Source organism: Rhamphochromis sp. 'chilingali' (genome assembly GCF_963969265.1).
Source record: "Rhamphochromis sp. 'chilingali' genome assembly, chromosome: 1".
In the NCBI taxonomy this organism is placed as follows: Eukaryota; Metazoa; Chordata; class Actinopteri; order Cichliformes; family Cichlidae; genus Rhamphochromis; species Rhamphochromis sp. 'chilingali'.
This window is the reverse complement of record NC_137929.1, coordinates 2,943,982-2,966,470: the sequence shown is the minus strand read 5'-3', so window position 1 is coordinate 2,966,470 and position 22,489 is coordinate 2,943,982. Positions and strand designations below refer to the sequence as shown.

At 43.4% G+C, this 22,489-nt stretch overlaps 1 protein-coding gene across 3 annotated transcripts; it reads right to left on the bottom strand.

The window, feature by feature from the left end:
• Positions 1-17,351: 17,351 nt before the first annotated feature.
• LOC308398856 (phospholipase D1-like) lies at positions 17,352-21,688 on the bottom strand. 3 transcript variants are annotated; one of them, XM_080885710.1, is made up of 4 exons: positions 21,374-21,686; positions 20,836-21,084; positions 20,319-20,412; positions 17,352-19,976 (listed from the first exon to the last, which is right to left on the bottom strand). In XM_080885710.1, exons 1-3 carry the CDS (start codon positions 21,593-21,595, stop codon positions 20,359-20,361), a joined length of 525 nt encoding a protein of 174 aa, XP_080741836.1. In that variant the 5' UTR covers positions 21,596-21,686; the 3' UTR covers positions 17,352-19,976; positions 20,319-20,358. The 3 variants fall into 3 exon arrangements, 2 of the variants coding, with proteins under 2 accessions (XP_080741836.1, XP_080741835.1); XM_080885709.1 differs by having other exon boundaries at positions 17,357-19,980; positions 21,374-21,684; XR_013972030.1 differs by having other exon boundaries at positions 17,363-19,980; positions 20,502-21,084; positions 21,374-21,688.
• Between the last annotated feature and the right edge of the window lie 801 nt (positions 21,689-22,489).

Genomic DNA, 22,489 nt, shown 5'->3' with positions numbered 1-22,489 from the left:
TGCAGTATACGTGCCTGCTCCATGTTTTTTCACAACATTTTGCACATCACTATTTAATACAGGAAGTAGGTGAACTAAAACAAGTCATCTTTCTTTGTGAGAGGACCATATTAATGAAACAAACCTCAATGACATCATAGGGATCCCTAAAGATGCTCCTGCTGCTTCTCTTCCTCCTCATCCTAAGCTTCCTTCTTCTTGTCCTCGCCTTCCATCCAATTGTAATTCAACCTAATTGTGTTTCTCCCCCTCCTCTTCCTCATTTTGTTGGAGCTGTGAACACAATTAATGTGAATCTGGATTAATTTGTGCAAACAAGAAAAATCTACAGCTTTTTGGTCAGAGGTGCTCTTGTGATTTAAGCCGGTGTTAAGGTTCAAAATATTGGGGATGGACACCAGAGGAAAAACCCACAATAACAACACTGGTCCGGCCGGGTTAAGTCAAACGATGATTTTAATGGTCACACGTGGGAGATGGACACTGTATGCAGACAGTCTCAGATCTCATCTCAAAAAACACATCTCCATAGTTTTATGAAATCAGGGTATTAGAACGCCCCCTCATGCGTAGTGACAGGTGTAATACAATCAATGTTGACAATTTTATTTAACACAAAAAATAACATTGTCTCCTTCCCGAGGGCAGACGCTGACTGCCCCCGTCTCCTGGAACCGTCTGTACCCTGCTAAGACACAACATGGCAGCTACAAGGACTCTTTCATTTATTAAGACCATCAGTGTGTATTGCTCTGAATCAAGTATATAATATTAAATGAATATTGCTGGATCAGCTACTTCTACTTAAAACATATTAAAACATGACTAAGCACAAAATCACCAAGGATAACATCGTATAAGTGCTGTGTAAGCGCGTGTGGCCTTCCAAGCTCAAAGCCTTTGCCCTCCATAGATCAGCCAGACATCACGCTGGCTGTAGCTTTTAACCTTTAATTAACTTGAGCACAACTCTAGAATAAGCAACAAACTGCAATGTGTATGGAATGATCATGGTTACATCTGCAATGAAAAATCATGTTATTATTCTGGTACCTGTAAGGGAAAAATCAAACTAAAGTTAAAACCATCACTGTAATGCAAAGGATAATATAAGGTCAAAAACTTCAATTTATGTAAAATGCAAAGCTGGTTATATACTTCTGATGAACTAATAATGCCATATTAAAATAATGGATAATAATGAGAAAAACATCCCCTCCTTATTCTACAATTCCCTCTGTTGCAAAACAGTTGTGTCCCTCCTTGGCCTACACATTCGGTTCTACATGCATCATTGGCATCATGGACATTGGAGTAATAACTCCAGAGTCCACTGCCCTCACAGACATACTTTTAAACATTCTTCTGGCACAAGGGATGAGACAACAACAACAAATAACCATAATACCCACCACAACAGACAAAGAAAACATGACCGAAGCGATAACCCCCTTCCACCGTCCGAACACTGAGGTCAGCCAGCCTTCCAACGGACTATCAACACCGGAGTGATCATGCATATTTTCAGACAAGAATTCCTCTCTTCCTCAAAATGTGTCTTTTGCGCCTGGCTGCCAATGTGCGCGTATTGTGTGGGGGAATTGATTTTACCTTATTTCCGATTAGCATAAGTGGCGCTCCTAATCTCACCATCGCGCACGTCCCCACGCTCCCAAGAGGAACACGAACCAGTAGAGTCCTGTGCCCGCAATAGTAATACAGCCCGCTCCTAGCCCAAGTCCCAATTAGAGTGGCTGCATCACTCACATTGTTGGTGGTCCTCCCCGTCTGGGTGACCGAACACCAACTGGGGTCAATTTCCCCCAACCGATATTTAACTTTATCTGTGGAAAACTTGAAGCACGTATAATTATCTTTCCGGGGCATAAACGGCCCTACTTGCGTGAGCTTGCCAATAGGGGGAAATAGACTGGACAACACAGTGCAGTTCCCCGTATTCACAGCTCCTCTAGTTATTTGCAACATACAATTATAGCCCCACGAATCCTCTGGATGCAGAGGTGCAGGCTCTATAAATAAACGCGGCCTTGCAGAAGCGCAAGCTACACAATTAGCCACTTTTTGTTCTCTAGCATTTTGGGCTATCCAGTCCAGCCAGATGTTACTGTCACTGAACCCGGTAGCGCGTTCAATCAAATCCTGAGGTTTCAAGGTGGTGTAGTCCACCGACACTACTCGCCTCTCCCTTGGTTCGTGCTCTTCTGGTGTAGCTTCCGACGACCCGCTCCCCTCTCGCCCTGTAAAAGATGCAACAGAGCTGGTGGGGCTGGAAATCACACGAGTTGTCATTTCTTCTCTACCTGACGGTACGCGATTAGTTTTTCTAGGAAATTAACCTTAATTAACCCTTTTGGATCAACCCCCGCTGTTTCCACCCCCAAAATTAAATACATAGATTGTTTACGATGCCAATTCCCCAATGATAAGGTTAACGCGTTTCCAGAGGGGCTGAAATCCCTCTGTAGTTTAAGCTCATTTTCGGATCCTAATTCTAACGGTTCCCAATTTTGCCCAGTGTAACCCCTTACCTGGTCCCAATTACGGCACCAGCTGTCATATGGACGATTTCCCCTCTCGCAGTGCGTACTCACTGAATAATCCCAACAGACCCACACATTATATCCCCTCCAGGCACTGCCGACGTCCCTGCAATTAACAACATCACACAGATCAAACATAAAAGAAGTTGTGGCGCCAATAACATAATCTAATTCTAAACCACCATATGTGCTGAGACACTCATCCTTTTTACCAGAGACCTCACGCTTCACTCTTGCCCGCAGTTTCAAATCACTATGGATCACGCGTGATGTAATTGGTGTATCAAACAACGCCGGACTGGCATGACCTCCGTGCTCAGACTGGTTTCCCGGGTCGGTCTGCAACAAACAAATCAAAAAACAAATAGCCATGATTAGCAACATAATTGACATCAAACTCATAATAATTTTAAACATTGTGATGGCTTTTAAAACTCTTCTTTCATCACCAGTGTCTGATTGTTGTGATGGCATGGTGGTATGTGAATATTATGGTATAGTAAAAAGTTCAAAGCCCTTTATCAGAGCCTCTCTCTTGTTCTAGGTGTTCAGTGTGGTACCGCTCCTTTTCGTTGGCACGGCGATCTCCTCCTAGGCTGCTCTTCTTTCTTCGACCTTCCGGGTAGACCACCGGTCGGCCCGTTGCACAGGTGTGAGGGTTTATTCTGCCTCTCTATTTCACCTGTGTTGGGTGGAGATTAATCCTTCCCCACCAAGCCCTCGTGCGCGGCCGTGCACTGCGTCCAGTGATACCAGGTGTCGCCTTTCCCCTTCAGTTGGACTGCTGTCGCCGTCCGAGCCGACACCTCATATGGACCAATCCAGCGGGGTTCCTTCCACTTTCGTTTGATGACTCTCAGCCACACTGCATTCGTGTCCGGGACCTCTCCTTCTCCTGTGGGCCCTTTACAAGCCGCCTGTTTTGTGAAACTGGACACGAGCGCCTTTAACTCGTTCCAGTATTCTGCGTGGGACCGGTTCCCCTTTTTGTCCCGTTCAACCGAGCCCACCGTCCAAGGTGCTGGAAACTGTCTCCCGGTTTGCAGCTCGTATGGTGTAAAACCTGTGGATTGATTAACAGAACATCTTATGGTCATCAACGCAACCGGCAGGGCTGCGACCCAATTTAGCCCTGTTTGCGCGCAGATTTTTGCCAATTTGTTTTTCAAATTTAGGTTCATTCTTTCTACTTTCCCCTGAGACTGAGGATGATAGACCGTTCCAAATTTATGCTGGACGCCCAACATTTTTTCTACTTTTGCCAAATCTTGATTTTTAAAATGGGTTCCATTATCTGATCTAATTCTTTTCGGGAACCCATGACGGGGAATGTAATGATTGATTAAACACTTAACGACAGTCTTAACATCCTCCTTTTTTGTAGCCCACGCCTCTGGCCAGCCGGTCAGAGCATCTACACACACCAACAAATATCTTACACCGCCAGGCCCGGAATCAATCATATCAGTGAAATCAATAACAATCTCCTCTCCCGGCCTCTCAGGGGGCCGAAACTTACCCACTTCCGGTTTTACTGCTGGCTTAGGATTGTGTGCCCCACAGATTAAGCACATCCTGGCCTTTTCTCTTATCATTGCTCGCAGCTCAGGATGCCACCAATGACACAAGTTTCTTTCCATCTGGGCTATCCCCACGTGGGCAAGTCCGTGGGCCTCATCCACCTTCTGTCCTGCCATTTTGGCTGTCAGCACGGGGCGCCCGTCTGGGCCCCTCCACAAATATCCATCCTGCCAGGCTCCTTTGTTTTTCCACACCCCCTTTTCCTCTGGGGATGCCTCCTCCTGGGCCTGTTTAACTTCCTCAATCAGGTCAACAGATATCTCCTCTTCTGGAGTTACCTGTATCATTTGTCTCCGTCCTTTGTAGCCTGCGGCCTCCTTTGCGGCTTCGTCTGCTCTCTGGTTTCCTTTTTCCACCATGCTGGTTCCTTGGGAGTGAGCTTTGCATTTTATGATGCTCACCTCATCTGGGTCAGCCAAGGCCTTTGCCAGTTCCTCCATTTCATGTTTGTGGGAAATAGGTGCATTGGTTGCTGTTCTGAATCCTGCTCTTTTCCACTGAGGCAGCTCCACATGCGCTGCTCCAAATGCATATGCCGAATCGGTGTAGATGTTCACTCTCCTGTTCTTGGCTAGTCTCAAGGCTCGAGCTAGGGCTATCACTTCAGCTCTCTGGGCCGACTGCTTTCCCTCAATTCTTCCTGACTCTCTGACCTGATAATCTCCTTCTACTCTGCAAACCACCGCATACCCTGCTTTCAGTCCTCCTTCATCTCGGTGGCAACATCCATCAGTAAACCAGTCCTCAGCTCCCGGTATGGGTTCGGCCTTCAGGTCCTCTCTAATCTTTTCCTCAATCTGTGCTCTTTTAACGCTGTCATGTGGTTCCCCTACTCCCATTAAATCTGCCATGTTAATTCCTTCATGTGTGAATGTCAAATTTGGGGCCTCTAAGACTTTGCTCAGTCTCTGTTGTGCCCGTGGTGACATACAAAATGCTTGTGAATTCACGTATGCCACTATGCTATGTGTAGTAAGTATTTTTAGTGGGTGTTCTCTCACTACATGTGCTGTTTTTTGGATAATTCTAGCGACCCCTGCTGCATGTTGTGTGCATGTAGGATGCTTTGCTTCTGTTGGATGTAGTTTTACACTTACATACATGAGCACATATCTACCCCCCCCCCCCCCCTTTTTTTTCTGAAACAACACTCCATTTACAATTGAGTTTGTTTCAGAAACATCCAAATAGAATGGCTCATCATAATTGGGTGTGGCTAAATCTGAGGCCCTTGACAAATCCTGTTTTACCCTAATAAATGCGGCTTCAGCTTCAGGCGTCCAAGGCAATTCAGCCTTAAGGTTTCGAACGCCAACTTGCTTCATTAGGCCCCTTAAAGGGGCAGTTTTGCCTGCGTAATCCGGAATGAACTGCCTGCTGTAACCTGTTAAACCAAGAAAAGAAAGCATTTCTCTCACAGTTCGCGGTTTTGGGTGTGTCAGAATTTGGTCTCTGTGTGTGTTCATCAAGCCCACTGATTTGTGTGCGATTACCCGGCCCAAAAAGGTCACTTCAGGGCGAACTAACTGCAGCTTTTCTTTACTTACTTTAAAGCCGCATTCCGCCAACCTATTCAACACAACGAACGACGCTGCTGTACAATCCGCTGCTGACGGGGCTGTAATGAGAAGATCATCAACATATTGTATTAATGTACAATCATCAGGCAAATTACATGACGACAGGGCTTCTTTAAGCACCTGATTGAAAATGCCTGGAGAAAGCGCAAAGCCTTGTGGCAAACGTGTGTATCTGAGTTGTTGGCCTCTGTATGTGAATGAAAAAATGTCTCTGAGTGACTCATGCAGAGGAAGACAAAAGAATGCATTTGCCAGATCAATGCACGTGAACCACTTTTGGTCACATGTGATAGCTGATAAAGCTGTGTACGGATTTGGTACAGGTGCAGTGGTAGAGAGTAATATTTCATTAATGGCTCTCAAGTCATGTGCCATGCGATATTTTCCTGTTCCATGTTTCTCCACTGGTAGAATTGGTGTGTTCCACAGTGAGTGAGAGGGCTCTAACACCCCGGCCCTTAGCAGGCCTTCTATTGTTTCTGTAATTCCTTCCTCTGCTTCAGGTTTGTGTTTATACTGTGGTCTATAGATTGGTGTGTTTGACTTGAGCTGGAACAAGACAGGAGGACACTCAGCTAGGCCAACATCCGTGGGCCCTTTTGACCATAGACTGTTGGGCAGATTTGACAGTCCAGCAACTGCGTGAGGATGATCTACACACTCCTCAGCATGTGTTTTTGAAATTTCTTTATGTTCCAAGATCACTGTATCATCACAGGCACAGGTTATGCGATAGGTTTTACAATTTGGAGCATAACATAAGTTAGGAATTTGGGTTCTTTGCCACCCTGTGTCGTCCAGTGCTCGCCTGACCATTGGACCTAGATCACCTGCACCATGACCTTGGTGGACCGCCAATGCAATGTGGGGTGCAGAATTTTCTCCCACATTATACCAAAGCAATTGTTCATCAGTTAATTTCACAGCCGCGGCTACACCTTCTGGTCCGATGTAGATGTCATGTGTCTGCACATTCCACGTCTGACCCTCAAGATCAGACTGAAATAATTCACGATAGGTGTCGTCATTATCTTTATCATAAAACAGGGTGACGTGGTAAGGGTCGCGCGGAGGGGAGTAAACTGCCAAGCTCATTATCCAGGGTCTCCACAGCTGAAATTGCCTCAGAACATCCTCTTTCACTAATCTCCCCCAGTAGATGTCGACTTTTTCTCTTTCACAGTCTTGAAGCAAATATTGAGTCTTTGTATTTGTTCCCAGGCACGGAAAATGCTGTCCTCCTGGCAGAGTCACAGATAATCCATCTGCTGAACATGTGATTGTGGCGCCCAACTTCACGAGCAGGTCCCTGCCCATGAGATTTACTGGCGCTTGCGATGACACCACATAGTTGTGTTTCAAAGTCTGCTTGCCCAGCTTTGTCAAAGCTGGGTCAGTCACTGGCAGAGTGATCGGGATCCCGGAAAAACCCACCACGTTCACTGTGTGGCAGGACAACGTTGCACTGTCTGGTGCTGCTCTCAAGGTTGAATATGTTGCTCCAGTGTCTACTAAGAAGGGCAATTCTGTCCCTTCTACAGTCATTGACAGCATGGGATCTGCCATTCCCATGCTGTTTGGTCCCTCCGGGTCCCTTCAGTACTGGTCCTCCCCCCAGTCAGCCACTGGATACTGCGCGGCTGGTGCTGCACTCGGATTTGGGGCCTGATATGCTCCCCTATAGCCATCTCTTGCTCTCGGAGCTCCGCGTGCCTGGGATTGGTAGTTTCGTCTTTGATAGTTCTGACGAGGTTCTGGGCAAATTCTGCTCCAATGACCCTCTGCTCCACACCTCCAACAGACATTCCAAGGCGCACCGCTGAGATTCCCCGTGTTACGAGCTCTTTGTACTCCCCCCGCTGAGCCCCTCTGTACGATCCACCGGTTCCCCAATTCCCTGTGGGTTTGTTCTGCCTTGGTGCATTGGCGGGCCATCCGTCATTAGTGTAGGGACCCGGGCCACTATCTGGCCATTCGGGCCCAGGACCAGGCTGGGTCGCAACTATCATCATTTTTTCTGTTTTTTCCTCTTTCTTCTTCTCGCCGGCTTTGTTTCTGGCCTCCGCCAACTGTAGTTTGAGCAGAGACGCTTGTGCCTCCTCCAACTCTTTTTTCTGCTTGTTCGCCCTGTCCTGCTCCAGCTGTAAACGATGTGAGACGTGTCTTTCCCACTGCACCGAATCTGCTACGGCAAAATCTGGATTTTTCTGTAGATCTTCTATGACCTGGTTTGGCAGCCCTGCCAGCACCGCTGCACGAAACCACGCTTGATGTTCACCTTCTCTACCCGGATGAGTACCTGTTTCTAACAACCACTGATCTCTGGCTTTTTCTAAAAATTCTCTAGGTGTGTTTTGGGGGTCCCAAATTATTTTAGGTATGGCACCTGTATTGGGGGTTGGGTACTTGTCACGGACTGCGTCAGACAAGGCACATTGCACTTCAGGATAAGGCAAATCATTTGCATAGCGAGTTGTGCGAGCTATGGCCTCTACATCTGCTAGCCCACCACCGAGCATACATCGCGCAGAAATGGCGCGAAAATCACCAATAGCAAGCTCTTCTCCTTCTGTTAGCCTGCGTAATTCACGCAACCACCTTGCTCCTCCTCCAGTTATAGGTGGAAGCTGTTTAACCAATGCCTCCAAATCTCTTACTTTGTACGCGGGTACCCCTCCTTATTCTACACCGGGTAGAGTAGATTTATGTGTTGATGCTACCTGCTTCAGCTCTGGCTGCTGAGTGATATTTAGACCCCGGCTGGATTACAAACTTTAACCATGTGCTGAACTTTGGCCCAGCGTTGATACCTCTTGTTAGTATAACGACCTCTTCTTAGCTTGTATGTATGATGGTGGATAAATGAAATATACAACGAAAATTTAACTATATTACAAAAGAACATCTATCTTGGAAACATCAAATGACCGGAGCATAACTTGTCAACTAGTCCGAAACTAAGTTATGCAGGAACAGTCAAAGACACCTTCTCATGTCACATTTCTATTCATTTCTATATAATTAGATTAGACAATAAAGAGTTATCTAATCTAATTATTCATTCAAAACACTTATGCATAGCTGTATTTTATACAGCTCATACAGAATTCAAAGTACAGGTTCATGTGAGTATTTAATGTACGGCTCAGATCTACAGAATTTCAGAGTTTCTAGAGCAGACACAGAGCTCACGTCACAACAGGCTTCAGGCGCCATTTTAGTGACTTTAACAATATATTAAATTTTAATTTCGGTCTAGCTGACATTAGGTTATGTACGCAGCACGCAACTGAACCACATATTTTAGAAGCCAAAGGTTCAAATTAGCTGGGAGCAGCTTCACTTAATTATAACAGTGGTTTTGTTAGGAAAACAGTTGGATACTAAATTGCGCTGACGTCAACGGCTAACGTATCTAGCTAATCGCTACTGTTAGCACAACATTAACAGCAAGCTACAATGATGAGTAACAAAAACAAAACAGTAATGTCATGAGATTTTATTATTTTGCATTATTTCTATCGTTTTACTATATTATCTGTTTATTTACTCATATAATGCAAAGCTTAAAGGAGCACATAGTCTTCACATATTTTTATGTCTCTCCCCCACAGTTATGACATGCGCATAGACACATGAACTTTGCTCTTATTGTAGAATAGAGGAAGAGGCTCCTTGGTAACAGGAAAAGCCGTTTTGCTGTTCTCTGAAGGAGAGAGACTACACACACACATGTTTACACATACATCTTTACTATCTTTAGATATACTCAAGTCTGAAAAAGAGGAAATGTCATGAAACTGCTTCTGTGTATAAATAAAACCTGACTGCAGCGCGTCGGTGTGAGTATGATCCAATCTCTCACCCATGCACGTAGTTCTTTGAAAACTCTCTGACTGTCTTGTATTCCTTCATTGTACTTAAAATGTCACAAAACCACTGACAAGTAATAAGGTTTTAATGAAAATGTTTTACTTTTTCCAACAGTCCCAGAATCCACGGCTTCAAAGTCCAGCAGGTACTGAAGACTGTTATCCGCCTCGCTGTCACCGTCCGTGAGGTTTTTTTTCCCGAAAGGTCAAGGCCCGCCGCTCGCGCACTCTGTCTGCGCATGCGCATCCCAACGACTGACCCCTCCGTCCGCTCCCGGGAGGTTACAGTATGACATGTTCTGACGTCACTGTCTCTCTCCCTGTCATTGATTTGGCTCGAAACACATATTAACAAATTGCTCAGTGATGAACAACTACTCAGATCATTTACCTAAGCAGTGCGCTTTGTCAAAACGAAGTGTGTGTTCATTACACTGACATTCTGTTCTGCAATTGTTATTTACTTGTATTTTATAATTTGACTTTACATACTGCTGGGTGGTTTGTAAAGTTTACAATAACTAGTATTATCATTATGCTATATTTTCAAAAATATATAATAATCTCAAAAGTAATGCCTTAGAGTAGAAAATAGTAATGCTTTATTAAAATTTAAAACTAAAGTACAGCATTTGAATGTGTGTATTGTGTCTACTGTTTGCAAATATTTCTAACTTTTATTTGAATATTCAGTTTCCTACCATCTTCTCTTAAAGGGTAATTGCCAGGTAACCCACCCTCCCCCTTCGCACACACATGCACACAAAGAAAACACACAGTATAATTCACAGCCTCGTTATAATGAATAAATATTTATGCCATTTACACCATCAAACTTAGATTGCTAAGGATGAAGAACCTTTTGTTCTTTAAAGAACCATTTGTAATAGCTGAAGAACCATCCACAAAATAAAAAGGTTCTTTGACGTATGATGGTTCTTTAAAGAACCATGAAGACATCTGAAGAACCATTTAAGAACCATAATTTTTCTGAGAGTGGGACTCACTGTTTAAAGCACTGAGTGCTCATAGAGAGATGCTCCATGAGTCCCAGTACAGACTACAAACATGGTGGAAACTTAGCTTTGATATCCACACACTCTGCACGTCTGTGAGTAACTGTGATGAAGATGTGCAGAGATCTGTGTCCAAACAGGAGGAAGACTGTAAAGACTCTGTGCTTCTAACAGCCTCTGTTAACATATGTGAGGCTGTTTGTTGTTGTTGCCATGGAGCTTTGCACTGTTTGGGTCAGCAGGTCATGTGATCAGGTTTGTTCTGCTGGACGATGGTTCAGTGTCAGGTTTGTTTGCATTCATCAATAAATATCTAAATAAATCAAAGACTCCATGTTTGTTCTTTCATCATGTGACCTCTGCTCATCCATCTCTGTGTGTATCAGGATACATTTGGTTCATAATACACAGAAAAATCAGAGTTATTACCTGTAATAAATGTGAAAGATTCCTGCAGTGATAACCAGGCAGGACTGAAACACATCCAAGCTGTCACCACGGTAACAGCAGCGTCCATCCACAGGTGAGGGGAGGAGCAAAAAGAGGGACTTTGACCATTTTATACTAAAAACACTCAACTAATGTTTCTAATATGAAACAAATAAGCCCACATTAATGTGAGCGTTTATTAAATAATAATAATGATGATTTCCTCCTGATCTCATTTCCACAGCAGAGAAAACTGTGGTGTATATTGAGGTGGAGGGTGTGGTCTGTGGCTCAGGTGTAGAGTGAGGGTGGGGTGCACCACAGCAGCATGCTGGGACTGCTGAGGGTGGAGGAGGGAGTGATGATGACATCAGAGCTGCAGCACAGAGACCAGTGAACACACAGTCTGTTCATCTTTGCATAGATACAATATACAGCACAATATTGAATGACAGACACGCTGTGGGAGCTTCCACAGATACACTGACGTCAGCATCCAGAGTCCTCCTGCTGCTCCCCCCTCAGAGCCCCGTGATCAGCACCAACACATTCAGTTAGATGACAGAGTCCAGCTGCAGCTAGAATCAGCTCCCCTCTGTGAACAACAGCACAGCGTCAGTGTTTCACACTCAGTGAAAGGAGGAAACAGCAGAAGAACACCATGTGTGCTACGTTTCCCAGGACACACTACAAACTGCACAAATACAGAGCAGCACGTGGAAGGACCTGGAGCTGCATTTACAGAGCTGCAGACAGCGTGATGTCCTGTATGGACAGGTGGAAGGAACCAAGTCCTCAGCTGGAACACTCGTGTTTGTCCACAGACAGGAAACACAGCAGGAAACTTCCTCACAGAAGTGCAGCTCATGGATAACACACTTCCTGTCAGTCAGAATGAGGCTGCAGCCAAACACAGAAAGGTGTTTTTGTCCAGATGAGCCCAGAGAAGAAACACGAGTGTTCACAGACATCAGAAGCTCAGAGAGGTGAAACATGAGGTTGGAGTCCTCGTCAGCATCCAGAAGAGCTGCTGTGAAACCCTGAGTACTCATGACAGACTCTGATGGCACAAACACATCATGATTCAAACAGAAAGACAAACATGGAGCTCCTGATCCTCCTGCATGAGAACAAGCTGACATGAGCGCTGTGTCTGAGAGTGTCTCCCTGTCACAGTGACAATAACACAGCTGCTGCTCACAGTCATTAAACTGACCTGAGGTCAGCTGTGCTCCTTACATATGAACCATGTGACCTCACATCAGTGCTGTGGATGACTGTAGTCATAGAAGAGTAGAGCTGTAGCAGGTGGTGTGAGGAGGAGGTGGTGTATTCTAGTTAACGCAGTACTGAAACACTCCAGCAGAGGGCGCTGTTAAGTCCTTATTGTAACACAGTTACTGTGTGCAGTTAGACTTCATACATAATCTGCACTTATGTCCATCAGACATGCTGTCAGTAAATGATTGGTTTCTATACATTTCTGTTGGATTATGTGTCCACAGGTGTTTGTACTTTGTGCCTTAATAAAATGACGGTAAAAGGCCCCGCCCATATCCTATCCATGTCTTATCATGCAATGACTCTGTGAATGGACTGGAGAGGGGTTGTGGTAGAGTCCTCCGTCAGGAATGAGATGTATGTGTCGACTTTTTATTCTCCCTTAAAAGTATTATGCCATAAATGCTGCACAGGGCAGCTCTGCTAACAGGTTATGGGCCCAGACAGCAGTAAAGAGGAGGTCCTGTAACTGCCAAAGGAAGGGCAGCGTTTCCTGAAACCGCAAGATACCGGCAGGTGTTAAAAGTTTGGCACGATTGAGTGAGTGAGCGATTTTGAGCATCATGAGCAGACGCACGGCAGAGTCGGGCAGTCGATATTCCTGTTTGCAGTTTGATGGAGATGAAAGGAAATATGAGATATGGGAAACAAAGTTCCTTGGTCATCTCAGACTACAAGGTTTGAAAGATGTCATCTTGAAGGCTGAGGGTGATGGAGAAGCCGAAGGTGAAGATGATGACAAAAATGCAGAAGCATATGCAGAGTTGATACACTTTCTAGATGACAAAAGTTTATCGTTAGTTATGAGAGATGCAGTTGATGACGGACGGAAAGCTCTAAGAATTTTGAGAGGTCATTATGCAGGAGTGGGCAAGCCACGGATTATAAGTCTGTACACCGAACTTACTTCTCTCACAAATGAAAAGAATGAAAGTGTGACGGACTATATTATCCGAGCAGAAGCAATTATCACAGTGTTAAAAAATGCGGGTGAGCAATTAACTGATGGACTTCTGATCGCAATGATAATGAAAGGTCTACCAGAGACATTTAAACCCCTGATTGTGCACGTTACACAGAGCGAAGCAAAAATCACATTCTCAGAGTTTAAAGTAAAACTCAGAAGTTATGAAGAAACCGAGAGAATGCGTGCGGCTGTAACTGATGACAACGTAATGAGGACAAAAGTGCAATTAGACCAGGATTCTACTTTTTGGCGAGCAGACGACCGAAGATCAAAGAATAATGAGATTGTGTGTTTTAAATGTGGACTAAAGGGACACACTGCAAGAACGTGCCAATCCAGAGTATGGTGCAGTTTTTGCCGGAGTAGTACACACAAAGATGCGACCTGTAGAAGGAAGCTGAGACAGGATGAAGCGAGAGGGGTTATGGAGAAGGACTACGCGTTCAAGACGGGCTCCGAACCCCAGAGGGTCCCGGACGGCGGCCGGGAGATGCTGAACAATCAGCTACTGGTGGATACGGGAGCGACGTCACATATCTTTACGAAGCTCGAGAGTTTTAAGACGTTTGATGATACATTTCGACCCGAGGCTCATTGTGTAGAGTTGGCTGACGGAAGGCGGAGCAGAGGAGCTGCAAAGCGGCGAGGAGATGCTGAGATAAGTATGATTGACAGTAAAGGACGAAGTCACAAGGTAACATTGAAACAAGCACTCTACATTCCATCGTTTCCACAGGACATTTTGTCAGTAAAAGCAGCTACTAGTAACGGAGCCACTGTGGTTTTCAAACACGGGGACAGTTTTCTTAAACATGTTGATGGAACAAAATTCCCTATATGTGAACATGAGAGACTGTTCTTTATAAATACTGTGCAAGAGTTGGAAGAGAAATGTAATGGATGTTTTGATATGCAAACGTGGCATGAAATCCTAGGGCACTGTAATTATGAGGATGTTCAAAATTTGCAAAATGTCGTCGATGGAATGGACATTAAGGGTAAAATCAACAAAAATATGCAATGTGAAGCCTGTATACAAGGGAAGTTTATCCAAACTAGGAACCGAGAACCCGATGAAAAGGCCAGGACAGCATTAGAGTTGGTACATACGGATTTAGCTGGTCCGATTACGCCAAACTCTAAAGAAGGGTTTAAGTATGTTTTGTCGTTTGTTGATGATTATTCAGGTGCAACATTTGTATATAATCTGAAACACAAAAGTGATACAACTCAGGCAACTGAAAGATTTATTGCAGAGGTGGCATCGTATGGGAAAATCAAGTGCATTCGTTCTGATAATGGAACTGAATTTACAAGTAGACAGTTCAGAGATTTGTTAAGTAGACACGGCATTAGGCAGGAAACTTCGGCGCCATATTCGCCTCATCAAAATGGAACAGCAGAGAGGAACTGGCGTACACTTTTTGACATGGCGAGATGCATGTTAGTTGAGAGCGAATTGCCAAAGTCTTTATGGCCATATGCAGTACAAACCGTGGGAGTGATTCGGAACCGGTGTTTTAATAAACGCACAGGTCAGACAGCGTATAAGATGTTAACTGGAAAAAGACCTGCTCTTTCTAGAATGAAGAAATTCGGATCATTGTGCTATGCTTATAAACAAAATAGGGGAAAACTGGATCCAAGATGCGACAAAGGTGTTTTCTTGGGATATGACAAAAACAGTCCAGCATATTTGATCTATTTCCCAAAAACCGGGAAAGTTGAAAAGCACAGATTGATAAAAATACTAAATCCCGTGACAATGGATCAACAAACACAGAGTGATCAGATGTGTGAAGATGAGGTTTATGAATCCAGAAAAGATGGTGGGTCCAAACAGACGAAGGATGAGGATGTTCAGGATGGTAGTGAAAGCAGTCAAACTGAGTCCGAGGTTAAAACTGATGATAAAGTAGATGCTGGAGCTACACGTTATCCATCCAGAATCAGAAAGAGACCTGATTATTTGAGTGATTATATCACGGATGTGAAAGAGTGTGAAAATGAACAGATGCAAACCAGTGTTGATTATTGCTACAGATTGTTGTGTGAAATACCCACATCATTTAGCGAAGCTATTGTGTCAAGCAAGTCAAAAGAATGGGAAAGAGCGATGAGTGAAGAAATTCAATCCCTTAAGGAGAATGACACATTTACTTTAACCACCTTACCAGAGGGAAAGAAAGCAGTGGGGGGTAAATGGGTTTATGCCGTTAAAAAGAACTCAGACGGATCAGACAGATATAAAGCTCGATTTGTGGCTAAAGGTTTTAGTCAAACGAAAGGAGTTGATTATGAGGAGACTTTTTCACCGACTGCTAATTTATCGAGTGTGAGAGTTTTGATGCAGAAAGTGGTTCAGGATGATATGTTGGTTCACCAGATGGATGTAAAAACCGCCTATTTACATGCACCAATAAATGAAGAAATATATATACAACAACCAGAAGGTTTTGAGATAGAATCAAGTGAGACTAATAAACTGGTGTACAGACTAAAGAAATCACTTTATGGGCTGAAGCAATCGGGTCGTAACTGGAATCAAACCTTACATGACTATTTAAGCAATTGTGGATTTAGACAAAATATTGCTGATCATTGTGTGTATTCAAAAGAGACTGAAAGTGAAAAGGTAATCATCATAGTGTGGGTGGATGATTTACTCATTGCAGCTAACAATGAAAATGTGCTTTCAGGCGTGAAAGAAATGCTCTCTTCTAAATTCCAAATGAAAGATCTGGGGAAACTTAACCATTTTCTAGGAATAGATTTTCTTCAAGAAAAAGAATGTGTCACAATGTCACAGAAAGTATATATTGAGAACATTTTAAAGAGATTTAACATGCAAAACTGTAAGCCACGGTTAACACCCTGTGAACAGAAATGGACTCATTCTGATAAATTCGAGACATTACCAGATGTGAGGAGATATCGTGAAGCGGTAGGATGTCTTATCTATCTGAGCCATTGTACGCGACCTGATTTAAGCTATGTTGTCAGCAAACTGTCACAACATTTCAATGCGCCAACTGTTGATGATTGGACAGCAGTGAAACATGTTTTGAGGTATTTAAAAGGTAGTCGAGGGAGAGAACTGTGTTTTAGGAAATGTTCAAGTGGAAAACTGGGTCTACAAGCATACAGTGATGCAGATTGGGCATCCGATGTTTCTGATAGACGCAGTATGACAGGTTATTGTGTAAGCCTAAATGAAAATGGTCCTTTGATATCAGGGGTGGCTGTAGCTCAGGTGGCAGAGCAGGTCAGCCACTAATCAGAAGGTCGGTGGTTCGATCCCAGGCTGCACCCTGGCTGCATGCCAAATATCCTTGGGCAAGATACTAACCCCGTGTTTGCCTACTGGTGGTGGTCAGAGGGCCCGGTGGCGCCTGTGTCCGGCAGCCTCGCCTCTGTCAGTGCGCCCCAGGGCAGCTGTGGCTACAATGTAGCTTGCTATCGCCTGTGTGTGAATGGGTGAATGACTGAATGTAGTGTAAAGCGCTTTGGGGTCCTATGGACTAGAAAAGCGCTATACAAATGCAGGCCATTTAGCATCATGGAAAACCAAAAAGCAGACAACTACAGCATTATCAACTTGTGAAGCCGAATACATGGCATTAGCAGCAACAATTCAGGAATGTATGTATTTGACTTATTTGATTCAAGATCTTGATGAGTTTGAGTATGAAATACCTATGATTTTGGAGGACAATCAGGGAACAATCGCTTTGTCAAAGAATCCAGTGAACAGACAAAGACGTAAACACATTGATGTGAAATATCATTTTATAAGGTCAGCTGTACATGAAAGAAAAGTGCTCATTGATTACTGTCCAACTGAGTCAATGGTAGCAGATATGATGACGAAACCAGTCTCAAAGTCTAAGTTAGACAAATTCTCTGGATTCGTGTTTGGAATATAAGATGTTTTTTTTGGAGGATTGTTTTTCCCCCCAACCTGTGTACAAGTGGGGGTGTTGGATTATGTGTCCACAGGTGTTTGTACTTTGTGTCTTAATAAAATGACGGTAAAAGGCCCCGCCCATATCCTATCCATGTCTTATCATGCAATGACTCTGTGAATGGACTGGAGAGGGGTTGTGGTAGAGTCCTCCGTCAGGAATGAGATGTATGTGTCGACTTTTTATTCTCCCTTAAAAGTATTATGCCATAAATGCTGCACAGGGCAGCTCTGCTAACAATTTCTAAACACAAAACCTCTTCACACTTCTAACATGCACATTTACACAACTAAATGGCAGTATTGATGAAAAGAAACACATTCAACAAATCCATTTAAACCTTAAAACAAACAAAAGGAAGCATCTCTATGGACAAACAAACCCCTCCACTTGGTTTGACCTGCTGATGTCATGTGTGACATCAGCAGGACTTTAAAATGAGGAAATGCCGGGCGGGCGTTTCCCCACACCTGACCCTCATGAAGACTGAAAAGACAAACAAAGTAAGAACAAATGACTTAATCTGTAACATAATAAAATGTAAAGAAACATGTAACTGAGTATTCAGCTTCATTTGCAGAATGTTTGATTTGCCAGCAACTGAATGCTTCCACACACAAACCCGGCATAGTGAGTGAAGCAATGTTACTTAACAAATAGCAAATCATAGCAAATACATAGAAACAGAATAATGTGTTTAATATGCAAAAGAAGAAGAAGAAGTAAACACATATGGGACAAATGGAGACCATTGCAGCTCATCCACCAGTGGGGTAAAAAGAGCAACCAAGAAAGTGGCAGCCTGCACGGCCACAGATGTGCTGGAGGAGCTAGAAGCTCTACCCATGGAGAAACTCCTGGAGAACCTTGCTAAGCCTAACAGGGGACAGGTACTTCTGCCCAACCTGGCAGCCACAAAGTGAACTCATTTAGGTAAAGATAACCACATGCACCTAACCAGCCTGCACCAGCCTGACATTTCTTCCTCCTAAGTAAAAACCAATGGATGGATTGAACTTAGAGTCTCAGCTCAGTTTTCTATTTTGACCACCTACACCCCAAGATACTCTTTTAAAAAGTGTTGTTTTCAGATCCCTTTGAAGTTCATAAAGGGCCTGTTCATTTTCATTCAGATGTTTTATTACATAAATGTTACTGTTTTCTTTTGATTTATGCTCCCACTACACTGCACCTCTACAAACAACAATGCCACGGACTGTCAGCTGCTTTTACATGCTGTGAACATGAGTAGGTTTGATCAGAGTTTCAATTATCAAAGAAAAGACAAACTGAGCAAAAAGAAGGAAAAAAAGACCAACTTCTTCCCAACTGACAAGAAAAATACTCGTCATGTTTTCATAATAAAGGATCAGGCTCCCCATTTATGACAGCTTGGACCAATAATGTATGTTACACTGATGCTACTGTAGAGACAGGGTCAACATCTCTATTTAAATATAATTAATATACAAAACACAATAAAAGTTATACATGAATTATTCATTATTTTTACTATTGATAAAATTCATGTATACTAATCAAAGTTATACATGAGTAACGACATTATTAATAATGATTAATAATAATAATTCTAATGCCAACATGATGACTGTTCATAGCTCCTGCTTTGAAATACTGAACTTAAACATTGACCTGATGAAAGATCACAATTCACAGTGGCCCACTGTCAGAATCATTCTGAATATAAACTCATCGAGTTAATCTGAACCTTTCTCAAATGTGCTGTGAATAAATGCTGCTGCAAGCCACTGTGGGAAAGCTGTGTTATTATCATGGAAACATCTGTGACACATTCACAGAGGACGAGGACACAAAGGGACGACACGCAGAGGCTGTGTTAAAGTCAAAAATCCAAATCTTTAGTCTTAAACAGGCAGTGGTTACAAACAGGAAGACGAGCAGTCCATTAAACAGTCTACAGGGTCAAACATACAGAGAATTCAAACAGCTATTAAAAACAAATAACTGGACACTGAAAAACTTCAGTGATGTGTGAGGCACCAAAGGGAAGCAGCTGAGTATATTCAATGAATTCTCTTCAAATACAAAGACAGAAACTCCTACAGGCAGCACGCAAACTGAGCAGGATACACAAAGATCAGAGATTACAAAATAAATCAGAAAAGGATTTCAAACTTACTGAGAGCAAGGCCTCTGTTACAAATCTGTCTAATAGAAAAACATGCTGTACAGATACAATACGCTCAGTGTTCATGGTCATTTAAAAACTGGCTCTACCTGAACCACTTCAATATTTTATGAAGTCACTGAGTCGACCATTTCTACAGTTTGTTTCCTTCATTGCAGTTAGAGTGCGGCTGGTAAGGATGAAAACACACACAGAGCGTAAATTGTCTTTGTTAGTAAGAAACGTCAGCAAAGAAAAGACAAAACACACAAACACTCTCATGATATTCATGAATCATTAGAAAGCATCCAAACATTCTGCTCGTGGACTTTTACAGTCTTATTTGCACTCGCTCATCTTCATAATCATCCTGATCAATACATGACAGGGGAGGCTTTGAGGTAGGCGGGGCTCTCTGCTGATGTCAGCATGAAAGGCAGGACCAGCGTCTGCCACATGTTGGTGAAACATCACAGTACACTGGCGTGGTTTCCTTTCCAGATGTTGGACGTTTGACACTTCAACGTTGAGGCCAACAAGAAGACACAGTTTTGGGTCGGGTTGCTGCAGGGTTTCTAACTGAGCAAAAGCAGAAGCACACAGACCAACAGGGATCAGATGCTGAGTGTTAGAGGAACATCTGTGCTGATCACTGAATGCTGCTGTGGTCTCTTGTTGAAGTTGGCTGGTGGGACAGTCTAATAGTGATATCCTGCCCATCGGAGGAACACTTTTAAAAACACATGCAATACTTTGTTTGTATTACAGTCACAGTTTATGTTATTTTTGTCCTTTAAAAGTGTTGCTGTACTATAAAGTCCTATAATTTGAGGCTAAAATGGCTCAGAGAGTCTCTCTCTCAGAGGATCTCCTTTGAAAGTGGAGACGGCTTTATCCGCTGATCCACGTCACTTTACCTGGATGTTTTCTTTGAAGCTGGATGAAGACTCCTCTCCCTCACTCCTGCTGCAGCTGTGTGGTCCAGTTGGCCTCTGAGGTCACAGTCAACATCTGTAGCAGAAGAGGGCAAATAAAAGTCCAGGTTAACAAAACTGGGAGCTTTTCCAAAATAGAGCATAACTGGACTTTTTCAGCCTTACAGGCAGATAGTCGTCTGAAGCTGCAGCTTTTTCTTTTTAGCTTTTTCCAATCTCTGCTCTCGGCTTTCTTTGAGAACATGTCTGCTTTCTTGGCATGGGTCTGTCTGCTGTTGGTGAAGAGACTAAATCCACATACTCGCTACTAAGATCTCCTCAAGTAGTCTCAACCAGATTACAGTTTAAGAGTAAATGTCTCCTGAGAGTTTCACCTTGGGGAGATGCTGTCTGGCTAACATGCAATCATGAGCATTAATCTATGAGGTGAAAAAGTAATTTTAAAAGCTCCAGCCACAAGTTTTATTTCATCTGTGTTTTGGTCAGAGTCCCATCAGACCTCCAGAATGGTGTCAGAGTGTTTTCTATCCACGTGATGAGCACAGGCCTCAGGTCCAGACCTCCACGGGCACCATAGCCTCTTTGGAGCTAATAGGTGCAAGAAGGTTTTGTTGGGATAGGAACTGAAGAGGAAACTGACGAGGAAGGCAAGGATCTTCTTCAGCTCCTCCGAGCCGGGACCTCTTTGTGTAGGCCAGCATTGGCCAGGTAGCCCTCCAGCATCGCTGGATGGCCGACAGTGGAAAACCTAGAGGAGTAGGAGAGAAACAGCAGCTTGGAGCATGTCTTTATACTGTTTAGTTTTTAGAGCCACAGACTTTCTTTTAATGTCATTGTTCAGGATCTATGACTGATTATGTATTTATTGTATTCCTCCATGACTGTGTGACAGCAAGTGGAAAAAACCAGCTTCACCTTTGTTGATATGCTTGTAATTTTAATATTGATTAAATGGCCATGAAATAATAGAAAGCTCATATATGAAAATGTATTTTAAGAAGTAAAATGTTAATCTGAGTACAAAGGAGTACACTCACCTTCTGGTAGATGGAGGTGTAGCGAGCGCTGGTGAACATCCAGGCCTCCTCGTAGAACTGATCACTGATTGGATCCAAAACATCGATGGAGGATCTGTGTAAGCGCTGAGGATCGTCCTGATGGACAGAACAGAAGGAGAGTGAGACAAGTGAAGATATACTAAACAACACTGTGACATGAACTGAGCCACACACAGTTTGATTCACAGGTGATTGACACATTATTTGACCACGAGCAATCTTTTCTGGTTTGACGCCGTCTTTGTAGCCAGAAACCAGCTCTCTCCTCGGCTTCCTCCACTACACGCTTCCCCCACGCCAGTCTCCTCCGTCACTATAAAGGGGAGAGTCATGAGCTCCATCACCCTCACCTGTGCCGTCCAACGTCCCGCCACCAGCCTCCACTGCAGCAGGCCAGAGACCACACCCCTGCCACAATAAGTAAAAGTACATCCTTGCTGTACCCTTAATGCTAAATGTGCTAAATTAACCGCTGCCTTTGCCCCTTTGGGATTATTCTTATGTCACTGGGATGTTGACCTTTGACCTTCACATTAGAGAGATGGGCAGACATAATTAGTGTATGAATTTTAAAGTAACAGGTAATAAAGAGAGTGCAGCAAATGTAGTCAGGTTTATTACTCTGTATCACACATGAGTGCCCGAGGGAGGCGGGGCTGACTGGGGAGACACAGGAAACAGAGAGACAGGGCTGACTCGACATGAAACGATGAAACGTGGGACACGGGAACAGAAACTAAACACAGGCTGAAATGAACACTGAGGGAGGGAGAACTAAGATTACTGAGAGCCTGATAAATAAGAAGAACAAAAACCAAGAAAAACAAGAGTCAAAGAAAAGCAAAAACACAAAGCATTGGGCCAGGACCCACTGCTGTGACATTTATATGTGATAAAAACATTAAAAACTGCTCAGATGTTGAAATCTTTCTACGTATACTTTAGGTTCAGCTCTGCAGCCTGGCATTTGGTTAAGCATGATTCAAACATTTGATTTTGTTTAACTGGTTTTAATTATAGTTACTTTTTGTGAACATTTGTTGCAGCATTTAAAAATACATCATTTATTTTCAAACTTTTATTTGATTTAGAGCA

Excerpts from the sequence above, each read along its gene's own strand:
- LOC308398856 (XM_080885710.1), bottom strand. The coding sequence starts at position 21,595 with ATGTGTCAATCACCTGTGAATCAAACTGTGTGTGGCTCAGTTCATGTC. Across the intron at positions 21,085-21,373 it reads ACACCTCCATCTACCAGAAG|GTTTTCCACTGTCGGCCATC; the intron begins GTGAGTGTACTC and ends CTACTCCTCTAG. Across the intron at positions 20,413-20,835 it reads ACTCTGACACCATTCTGGAG|ATGTTGACTGTGACCTCAGA; the intron begins GTCTGATGGGAC and ends CTTCTGCTACAG.